General features: G+C 43.9%; 1 protein-coding gene across 3 annotated transcripts in view; it reads left to right on the top strand.

The window, feature by feature from the left end:
• DMRT1 (doublesex and mab-3 related transcription factor 1) overlaps nucleotides 1-11,833 on the top strand; it is a 122,012-nt gene that overhangs the window by 20,304 nt on the left and 89,875 nt on the right. For all 3 annotated transcript variants that reach the window (XM_073806177.1, XM_073806178.1, XM_073806179.1), the window contains exon 2: nucleotides 2,462-2,651. In XM_073806177.1, coding sequence (XP_073662278.1) covers nucleotides 2,462-2,651 — 190 coding nt within the window. The remainder of the gene's footprint in view (nucleotides 1-2,461; nucleotides 2,652-11,833) is intronic.

The following is an 11,833-nucleotide window of genomic DNA, read 5'->3' as shown; positions in this document are numbered from 1 at the left end:
GCACTCATGGAAATATAGGTTGTTTTACTGAGTTTCTTTATAGACTTTTATCTTAATCTGTAATGGATGAAAAGAATACACTGAGTGTAGCATTAAAATGCATCATAATGAGTTTACTGAAAAAAAACCCTTATGAACATTTAAATTGTATTTGTAGGTAGAAAAGTTTTCTGAACATTTACCTGTTGGCTTTAATATTTAATATGGAGAGTATGCTTGGGAGAGGAATTGTCCTCAAAATAATAAAAATATATATTCAAGTAGGGCCATTAATTTTGAATAAGCTGTATTAATAGGCGTAGTAACTTGGAAGGAGGATGTTTGCTTTGTTAAAAACAAAAGCAACTCAAGATTACTTTTTTTTTTTTTTTTGGTGGTACGCGGGCCTCTCACTGCTGTGGCCTCTCCCGTTGCGGAGCACAGGCTCAGCGGCCATGGCTCACGGACCCAACCGCTCCGCGGCATGTGGGATCTTCCTGGACCGGGGCACGAACCCGCGTCCCCTGCGTCAGCAGGCGGATTCTCAACCACTGCGCCACCAGGGAAGCCCCAAGATTACTTTTATAGTATGAAACTTCACTATTTTCCACACCAGAAGGCTTGTGCTGTGCTCAATGAAATCCTTTAACATTCATGTAACAGGCATTTTTAGTCATTCTAAAATAGTTTGAAATTGATCTTAGATCTGACTCTAAAACAATTGCATTTTAAATCAATTGCCCCACCTTCCCCATTTGAATAACATTTCCTAAGAACGCTTGAGAGGTCTTTGTAAAAGTGTTTTAAGTTTATGGACTATGTAATACCCTGTATGTTTTGTGCATGCATGGGATCCGTGTAAACCAGGGTCTAAGTTTGCATTGACATACTTCACAAGTTCATGGGTATTCTTTTAAAAAATTTGTGGTCAAATCTTTAATGTTCTGTTCCTAAACTTCTTGGTTAATAAGAGAAAATTCAAGAATTAAGCTTAATTATTTAATCTTAATGGATTATTCAAGGATATTTTTAAAGTTGAAGACTCCTCTTGTTATGAGTAAAATTACTTACAAATTAATCATTTTTCTAAATTTGGACTACGGTATTCCTAAGACAATGTGTACATTGTAGTTGTGTTTCTGGTTTACCGTTTTGATTTCAACTTTCGGCTTGTATTTGGGCCTCTGAGGTACAGGTGCTTCCCTTTCTCATTTCATTATTACCAATGGTCAGTTTCAACAGAAAGTCTCCATTTTTGTTATTTGTAGTAAGCCACAATACAATTTATTTTCTTGACACCTCTTTTTTCAACCTTAAACAATGTTATTTAAAAGAAGAGGGACGATGAGGAGTGTGATGAGGAGTGTCTTAGGTACGCTGCGTCCTTTCCAGCCCCCACTTGAATCTCCTTCCCTCCTGCCTGGAATACGGCACGTGTCCTCTCCCTTTCTCTCCACCTCCAGCCTCTCTCTCCCGAGACTTCAGCGCTGTATTCCAGCCCCCTTTTCCCCATTACTTCTGTATGTGCTCCCTCCGCCACAGAGAACAGGGCTCTGCAAGGTTTCCTGAGCAGCCCCTGCCTTCCCTGCCTACCCTGCTCCCTTATTCCGGGTCGTTCTGCCCCTTCATCCTTGCCCGTCAAGCCCCACTCATCCTATTCTTCAAGGCCCCGTTCCAGTACCACCTGCAGCTTATACTTACACTTAAAGCCGTTTTTGCCCCGGTTTCTTCGGGAGGATCTGTGTATGCCTGTCCTGTGGTGTTTACCACGTTTTGTCTTGAGTTGCAGTTGCATGTTTGCCTGTTTCCTGCTTCTCCTTTTAAACAGTGAGTACCTTGGGAACTAATCTAACCTTGCTGTATCTTGCTGGTCGCTGTTCCCGGTACAGCAGCCTTTGACACACCTGTGGAAGGAAAGAGTGAGTGACCCCATTCTCCTTCCTTCCTAGTCTCTCCGTGCTGGCTTCTCCTCACGCTGAATGCCTCTGCTGACTCCGCAGCTTCTCATCCAGCCTTTCCCGCTGCTCTACATACTCACTTGTTTCAGGGACATTTTAGGAGTGCTTTTACTGTGGGCCAGGGACTCTGGCTGGAAACCATTTCTCAGCTTTGGCTGCATCTCAGAGTTACCTGGGTAGCTTTAGAAAGCAAGGAGGGGGCTTCCCTGGTGGCGCAGCGGTTGAGAGTCCACCTGCCGATGCGGAGGACACGGGTTCGTGCCCCGGTCCGGGAAGATCCCACATGCCGCGGAGCGGCTGGGCCCGTGAGCCATGGCCGCTGAGCCCGCGCGTCCGGAGCCTGTGCTCCGCAACGGGAGAGGCCACAACAGTGAGAGGCCCACGTACCGCAAAAAAAAAAAAAAAAAAGCAAGGAGGGATTCTCAGGCCTCACCCTGGGGTGGGTGGGGCTTCCATGGCTTTGGCAAAGCGGTACTGAGTGACTCTGGGGTGCTGGAGGGTGACCCACTGCCCTGTGCTTCCAGGTGGCCCTGAGACGGCAGCAGGCCCAGGAGGAGGAATTGGGCATCAGCCACCCCATCCCGCTGCCCAGCGCGGCCGAGCTGCTCGTCAAGAGGGAGAACGACAGCAGTACCCCATGCCTGATGACTGAGGGCAGCAGCCCCTCGCAAACCCCGCCGGCCAGCACCCCGACCCCGCCCGCGGCAGCGGCAGGTAAGCCTGTGGCTGGGATGGAGGGATGAAAGGCGTGGCCACAGAAACAGAGTCTCGGGAAGGTCCTGAGCCCCAGAGCACATTCAGAGCTTAGAGGGTTCTTAAAAGATCCTCCCTTCTGAAGGTCTGTTTTTGACGGCCTCACAAAGGAGGTGGGCCTAAATAAAAAGCCAGAAGTTTGATGGCTTCACTTTTCTGTTGGTTATTTGTCAAGGCTGAATCTGGGCAGGGTCAGCATCACAGAATCCCAGAGAAGTGAGAGTCCAGATTTCATCTCAGTCAGCCCCTTCCATTTGTGGGTCCTCTTGGTGGGAGCTAAAGATCCTTGTTTCCTAGAATGAAAGTCCATTTCTCTGGAAAGGACTGAAGTCCATCTGGGGAGACTGTCTAAAAAAGCCAAATCCTACGTGTCAGCTATCAGTGGATACTGAAGTTGAGGCAAGGCGTGTCCATTGGCTTCAATTCTCTCCCAGGTACTAAGATTATACCAGTGGCTGCATGTATGCCGATTCATTTCATTTCATTCTTAGAAGAAGGAAGTATTAATCCTATTTTATACCGTGGGAAAATTTAGGTATAAAAATTTTAAGTGACTGGCTACATCTGAAGAACTAGAAAGTATCTGAATTGGTCCATCTGTCTTCAGAGCTCACTATGCTTACTGCACTGGGTCTCCAAATTACCTCAAGAATTATGGTGTTCTAGAGCTGCACTGTCCAGTATGGAAACCCTTAGCCACATTTTGCTATTTAAGTTGATTACAGTGAAACAAAATTAAAATATTCATCGAAGGAAGATATGCAAGTGGTCAAAAGCCCAAGGAAAGATGCTTGATACCATTAGTCATTAGAGAAGTGCAAATCAAAACTATAATGAGATATTATCTCACACCCATGAGGATGACTACTATCAAAAAAACAGAAAATAACAATATTGGTGGGGATGTAGAGAAATTGGAACTTTTGTGCACAGTTGGTAGGAATGTAAAATGGTGCAGCTGCTGTGGAAAACAGTATGGTGGTTTCTCAAAAATTGAAAATAGAATTATCACGTGATCCAGCCATTCCACTTCTGAGTACATACCCAAAAGAATTGCAAACAGCGTCTTAAAGAGATATTTGTATATCCATGTTCATAGCAGCATTATTCACAATAGCTAAAATGTGGAAGCAACTCAAGTGTCCACTGACAGATGAATGGTAAGCAAAATGTGGTAAAAAAATTACTTAGCCTTGAAAAGGACGGAAATTTTGACACATGCTACAATGTGGATGAACCTTGAGGACATTATGCTAAGTGAAACAAGCCAGTCACAGAAACACAAATACTGTACGATTCCACTCATACTTAGTCAGAATCAGAGAGACAGAAGGTAGAATGGTGGTTGTCAGGGGCTGGGGGCAGCGGGGAATAGAGAGTTATTGTTTAATGAGTATAGGGTTTCAGTTTTCCAAGAGGGAAAGAGCTATGGAGATGGATGGTGGTGGTGGTTGCACAGCATTATGAATGTAGTTAATGCCACTGAGCTGTGCACTTAAAGATGGTTAAGATGGTAAATTTCATGTTGCGTGTAGTTTAACCACAATAAAACATAAAATTAAAAAAATTAAACATTTAATTCCTCAGTGGCACTAACCATATTTCAGATGCTCAACAGGCACATATATAGCGGAGGCCTGCCATGCTGGCAAGTGTGCATGTCCCTTTCTCACAAAGCTCTATTTAATGGCACTGGTCTAGAACGCAGGGGCTCTAAGAAACCCACCAGACAAAGATCTGTGACATCCTGTTGGCAAATGCAGGCATATATTTCATGTTAAACACATGTGCCGAGGTTCACAGAATCTTTTGAGCCTTCTAAGCCTCCATGAAATGGAGTCTTGCAGTGCGGTTCCTCTTAAGTAAGCTTTTCATGAGTTACTCAGTTTGCTGCGCTTAACCACCAGGGTGAAGTTGTCAGCTGCCTAGCTGTCATTTAACTAGCTGTGCAACTTAAGACAAGTCACTTTAGCTCTCTGGTCCTATTGTTTCCTCTTCTCAAAAATGAGGGATGAGGTCTTTGAGGCTTTTGCAGATTCTAGGAGCCTTGACCATTAGAAAGAAGAAGGTTAGCGGGCACCAAAGAAGGCAGGTGAGAGATAGACTTGTAATCTCTGCTGCAGGTCGTTGTGTCTGTGTATCTGTCCCTGTGTGTGTTACTGGGGCTACAGATTCTGTAGCTAACAAAGGGAATGGTATTATTTTCTTTTCTTTTTTTTTTTAGCTCAGTTGCTCATAATATATATTTACAGCAGTTTCTAAACTTTCCTTTTCTTAAGAAGGAAGGAGTATATCTGTCAGAAATATGATTCCTGCACTTTGGGATTTTAAGCTGTGTGTAAGGTTAATTACCAAATACTACCAGGTCAGGGCAGACCTGGTGGATTCAGCTGGAGGGACTGATAGGGGACGTTCCAGAGGAGTAAAGAGGGGAGTAACTCATTTGATGTTCACACACATCTTATAAAGTAGGAATTATTATTCCTATTTACAGATAAGGAAGCCAGTGGTAAGGAAACTGCCCCAGAATAAAGCTGAATTAAGCTGGGATTCAGCCTAGGTCTGTCTGGTCCCAAAGCCCATGAATTTCTTCACCTGCCTGTGAAGTGAGGCTGTGGGAATAGTTGCCGTGTTTCCTTGGAAAATGGACAGTTACAATTAGAGGTTATGGTTTAATCCTCAGAAGGGATTTAGGGCTGATGGGCAAATAGGAACACTGTTAGGGGCAGCGCCATTCTTGGCTGGCATGGAAGGTTGCAGCCACTAGTCTTCACGGGGAGAAATACAGGGACAGGCCCGTGATGGATAAATGTCAATGCTGGGCATTTGGTAGGGAACCACAGGTGAACTTGGTGAAGCCTGCTGTCCCGCATTGCACCTCAGTGGAAGGGGTGTCAGAGTTTGATAGCATACCCCAAGATAGCGAAGCCTTAGAGAAGGATTTCAGGCTAGATGGAGTTCAGAATGACAAAGAAGTTCTCGCAGGGCATTTCAGAGTGGTGATAGGGAAAGTTACAAATAGAAGCAGCAGGGAAGCATGATAGAAAGTTCAGGGTCAAGGAGGATGTGACCAGATTCCCTTCTTTGCTTCTGGAGCTGATAGACCTTGGGGTCCTTTTGGAGTCTTGAACCAGCAGTCCAAGGGAGCGGAGTGTGGAAGCCAGCAGAATGTGTCGCTCCTGTGCTCACGTATGGGCGGGGAGGCTATGCCTGCCCAAGAAAGATGGGCCAGCTCATCGTGGTGGGGCAGGAGCCCCATCCGTCATCATTACTCAGGACTTCCACCAAAGCTCTTGAGTTGGGATCATTAACTTCCGGACTGGGCTGGGACTTGAACAGGAGAAAAACAGAAATGCCAGTAGAATTAAACTGTGTGATGTAAAGAGGGAGAAAGACAGAAAGGGCAGTGAAGGGGAGGGAGGGAGGGGGGAAGAGAGGGGGAGAGAAAGAGAAGCAGTGACAAGACAGATGGACTAAAGAGTGTTCCTCATGTTTTATGCAGCACAGTGGGCCCAACTTCCTGCGTAGTGTGCTGCTAACAAATACGTAGCTTGTATTAAATTTCCAGAGATAAGGATTCCTTTAAAATAACATTTCCCTTTATGCAGGTAAACGGTAAACATTTATAGAGTACAAAACATATTCAACGAATATATTCCCATCCCAACCTGTAGGGTCTTCTTTTTGTCATCCCAGGATTGATTACAAGCTGCACGTGCAAGCTTGCGTGTCTGTTTATCGTTTTCATATGTGTGTATGTGTATATATAATTTATATATTTAACATAATGGGAGTGTATTGTTCCCACCCGTGTGTTTTTATTTTTTTCATTTAAAACTGGAATTTTTTAACGGCCTAGTATTCCGTGATATCAACGTGGAAGGCTTGGATTTGCAGTCACCTCGTGAGAGGTGAAAGTTGTAGCAGTTGTCGTGGGATAGAGCAGCCCACCAACCTGGCTTCCACGGGGGCGGGTTGCTCACCTTCTCTTTCCCATACCTGGTGTTGAGTGTCTGCAAGGGCAGTGGTTTAGTGAAATCCAGCAGATGTTTATGTCCTTGAGGCTTCTTCGTTATCTCCTTTTGGCTCCTGAAAGTGCCAAAAGTGAGAGTGAGAAATGCCCGAGAATTATTGCTGAGATTACTGGCTGAGTTCTAAGGCCTCTGTGAAGGAAATTGGGTTTACCAAGCTGTTGTTTGATCTCTTGGAGAGCTGATCCCTCTGAGTAGGATAACACCTTAGAAGAAAGTCTCTACGATCCTTAGCCAAAGATTGGCCAAGATGGATCAAAACACTGCCTGACGATTCCTCCCACCGTGGGTATAAAATATTTTTGTTGTTATTTTCATCTATGATCGCGGGTGTTACTGTGAAGGAACAACCTTTTGAAGAAATGCCCTATTCGTTGCTGTCTCTTACACTGGCAGGATCAGATATGCTAACAGGTGCTCTATCGATTACCAAATGGTTTCTTCCCAGCCATTTTGGGTCACCTCGAAAAAAGGGTGAGCACTTCCGGTTATAAATGACGGTGAATTAATAGCAACTTCAGCATTATTTCCATGGTTTTACTTTTTAAATTTTAGCTTCCTAGACATATATTTTTTATTTTGAAAGTTATCAACTGACTTAAAAAATCTCGTAGGCATTCCTCCTCTTTGAAATGTGGGCTCCTCGTTTTATTTTATATTCTGCTTTTCCTCCAGCCGCCTATGCAGCAAGTAGAATGCCATTTTATCCAGAGCTCACGCCGAGGTCCGCATAGTTCTCTGCCTCTCCTTTTCTGTGCAGGGCTGTCAGATGAAGGGCTGCATTGTAGAGAATTCGGTTTTGCATACGTGTCCTTTGTAAGTAAGGACCTGAATGTTATCTCCTGGGGCCTCCCTTCTGGAGCACCCTGGGCTTCCACACACACGCACGTTCGCACTCCTCCACATCAAGCCGCTTCCTGCCATCTCAGGCCTCCCCCCCAGCGCCCACGGCCTGCTTTCACTCACCTTTCCCCCGTTGGAAGGGTCAGCCAGGTCTGCATCTGATAATGGCGGGACCCCTTCCTTCACTTCTCTTCTTTAGCAGTAATTCCACTTCAGCACAGAGAGAGAGCTCATGCCGGTAGGGCACGCACGCCGTCCTGGTTATGTGCCTTCGAAGGGCTTAAGTGCTTTACAAACATGCAGTGTGGTAATTTGAAAATGGAATAATGTCCCTATGCAGTTTTTACCAGTAAGAAATGTGACTGAGGAGCTAACAATTGAAGATGTTGACTTAAGTGTCTTAAAAATAAACTTTAGGGCTTCCCTGGTGGCACAGTGGTTGAGAGTCTGCCTGCCGATGCAGGGGACGTGGGTTCATGGCCCGGTCCGGGAGGATCCCACATGCCGCGGAGCGGCTGTGCCCGTGAGCCATGGCCGCTGAGCCTGCGCGTCCGGAGCCTGTGCTCCGCAACGGGAGAGGCCACAACAGTGAGAGGCCTGCATACCACATAATAAATAAATAAATAAGTAAATAAATAAACTTTATTCATTGGAGAAGTTACAGATTTACAGCAAAATTGAGAGGAAGGTACGGAGATTTCCCATACACCCCTGCCCGTACACATGCACACCTCCCCCATTATGAGCATCCCCCGCCAGAGGTACATTTGTTACAATTGATGACCCACATGGACACAGCGTAATCATCCAGAGTCCATAGTTTACATTAGGGTTCACTGTTGGCGTTGTACATTCTGTGAGTTTAGAGAAATTAATGATGACGTGTGTCCATCATTATAGTAGCATACAGAGTAGTTTTGCTGCCCTAGAATCTTCTGTGGAGTTATTTAAATTTGAAATATTTCAATTTTTATCTTTGCAGTTTTCCATGTTATACAGAAAGAAGCATTTCAAATGAAACACCAAAACATTTTATCCAGGTTAGTTTGAGAGTTGATATTTGGAGGGTCCTGGCTACTTACATGAGATGAGCTCCATTTGATTTTAGACAGAGCTCTCAATTTCAAGTAGAATAGAGGATGTGGAGATTAGGTTTAAAAAGGCCTTCAGGTAAAAGCATTCCCCAATTTTACATTTGGAGTCAAAGAAATTTCCAGGATGTTTAACAAAACAAATCTCCTTAAACTGAAGCAAGAGTTGGAGGCTTAAATGAAAGGAAACACTTAAGATGAATAGTACTGACCATTTTGATAGCCTAGTGTTTTAAATAGCGTCTCAGTCAATTTTATTTATTCCAAGGGAAGTCTCTGCTTATGTGTCAAATATAGCAGTTAACCGACCTGATAGAAATTCTCTGTAGACAGTATTTCTGTAAAGAAGTTAAAATGACAAAGTACATAGGAAGTAGCCTACTGGTCTACTTTGGCTAGAAAGGAAATTTGGAAAACATTTAGACCCACCGAAAAAGGTAAATACAGGGTTTAAAGTCACAAATTAGTTTTTTTTAAATTGAAGTATAGTGACTTACAATATATGTATGTGTGTATGTATGTATGTATTTATTTATTTATGGCTCCTTTGGGTCTTCGTTGCTGTGCGTGGGCTTTCTCTAGTTGCGGCAAGTGGGGGCTACTCTTCGTTGCAGTGCACGGGCTTTTCATTGCAGTGGCTTCTCTTGTTGCGGAGCACGGGCTCTAGGTGCACGGGCTTCAGTAGTTGCAGCACGCGGGCTCAGTAGTTGTGGCTCGCAGGCTCCAGAGCGCAGGCTCAGTAGTTGTGGCGTACGGGCCCAGCTGCTCCGCGGCATGTGGGATCTTCCCGGACCAGGGCTTGAACCTGTGTCCCCTGCATTGGCAGGCGGTTTCCTAACCACTGCACCATCAGGGAAGCCCTTGACTTATAATATTATTAATTTCAGGTGTACAACATATTTTTATAGATTATACTCCATTTAAAGTCATTACAAAATAATGGCTATATTTTCCTGTGCTGTACAATAACAAGTTACTTTTATAACAGCATATGTAAAAGACAAAGAAACATTTGATTGGTTTACACCGCTGTCTGCTTTGTGAACGTGTAATCTTAAGGGCAGGGATTGCATTTTTTATTCATCATGTACTCATGTGCGTAGCACAGTACCTGGCTTTGTAGCATGTGGTCAGTAAACCTTTGCTGAATAAATGAATAGTGATGGTTAAACTTGAAGTTGTGTTTTAAAACACTCTGTTAGTGATCATGAACCCACTTGCAGATATCAGAGTAAAATCATTGATGTTCAATCTGCATTTTTTGTGATATTTTTTAAATGTATCTGAATTTTTTAAATGACTAAAATTTCAAATGTAGTTTAACAGCCTAAGGAGAAATTCACATGCTATACACTTCATCTACTTAAAGTGTACAATTCAGTGTTTTCTGGTAAGTTCACAGAGCTGTGCCACCGTCCCTGGAATCTAGTTGTGGAGCATTTTTATCTCCTCCTAAAAGAAACTCTGTACCATTAGTAGTCACTCTCCATCTGCTCCCACACTGGGGTCATAGGCGACCTCTTTAACTTAGCCTCAGGTTTGCAAGGTGTACCCCCGTTGTAGTATGTATTTATTAGTCCTTTTTAAAAACTAAATAATATTCCACTATATGGATAAATCGTATTTTGGTTTTTTTCAGATGATGGAGTTTGGGGTTGCTTATGCTTTTTGGCTATTATGAGTAATGCTTCCATCACATTTTTATACCAGTTTTTATATGGATATATGTTTTATTCTCTTGGGTATATATTAAAGAGTGGAATTGCTGAGTCATACAGTAACACTATGTTTAACCTTTTGAGGAACTGTCACAGTATTTTCCAAAGAGGCTGCACTATTTTACTACATTCCCACCAGCAGTGTGTGAGGGCTCCAGAAGGTTCGTACTGAAATTTTTTAGAATTAAAAGGTAAGATGCGGGCTTCCCTGGTGGCGCAGTGGTTCAGAGTCTGCCTGCCAGTGCAAGGGACACGGGTTCGAGCCCTGGTCTGGGAAGATCCCACATGCCGCGGAGCAACTGGGCCCGTGAGCCACAATTACTGAGCCTGCGCGTCTGAAGCCTGTGCTCCACAACAACAGAGGCCGCGATAGTGAGACGCCCACGCACAGCGATGAAGAGTGGCCCCCGCTTGCCACAACTAGAGAAAGCTCTTGCACAGAAACGAAGACCTAACACAGCCATAAATAAATAAATACATTAGAAAAAAAAAAGGTAAGATGCCTTCATCCTGTGAAGTTTTTTAAAATTGAACAATAAGATGCCTTCATGCTGGCAAACGCTAAAGATATAAAACCCAGTCAGTGTCTCTTTGATGATCAGAAGTTTAGATCATGGAGGGTTTTCTAGGTTTGCATTTTATTATCACTAGAAATATGTTAATATTCAGTCTTTTAGAATTTTTCTCTTTTCCCTCATTATCACATACACTTTGTAATGAAAGGGATAGTGTTTGAGGAATTAAACCATAGAGGGAACCGGTGACAGATTTTCTTTGTTGTGTTTTTGGCCCGTAGAAACGTTGGTTTGTTTCTCAAGGGCTTAAGCAACTTTTTAGACCTTGGGTGACAAGCATTTCCTCAGAACAAGGGAGAAGGAATTCTCTTGCCCTAGAAACTTGGCAAGAATAGTTTTTATCTTTGGATTTCTGAAAATGGAAAACCGCCGTCACTCCTGTGGAAAGTAGAAGAGAACACCCGCGAGCTGATGAGAACAGACAGCTGTTTTTCACGTTGCCAGTTGGAAGAGGGTAGTTCATAGACGGTCTCAGAATTTACTGCCATAGTTATTCATAGCGTTGGAAAACTTTTATAGGTGGTGGGTGACACTAGGTATCATTGTAGTGCTGTACGGCCTTGTTTGCTGCCGTAGGAGACTTTTGGAATGTCAGAAGGCTCATCTGTGTCACCAGTTTCTCCTGCCTGCTGCACTGGGTCCCCCTGGAGTCCTTGACCCTTGGGTTCCTGGTTATCTGCTGGTTCAGGGATCCTGTCCATTGACGACCCCCTCAGCCACCCAACCCACTACTCTTTGGATCTCGTGGATGCCCTTCTGTCCTATCTGTTGTTTTATTAGCTATCTTATTTTTAAAAGATTTTATTGTGGTAAAATATGCCTAACATCACATGGACCATTGTAACCGTTTTTAAGTGTACAGCTCAGTGGCATTAAGTACCTTCA

This window comes from Tursiops truncatus, chromosome 6 (genome assembly GCF_011762595.2).
Source record: "Tursiops truncatus isolate mTurTru1 chromosome 6, mTurTru1.mat.Y, whole genome shotgun sequence".
Classification (NCBI taxonomy): Eukaryota; Metazoa; Chordata; class Mammalia; order Artiodactyla; family Delphinidae; genus Tursiops; species Tursiops truncatus.
This window is presented reverse-complemented; position numbering and strand designations above follow the sequence as displayed.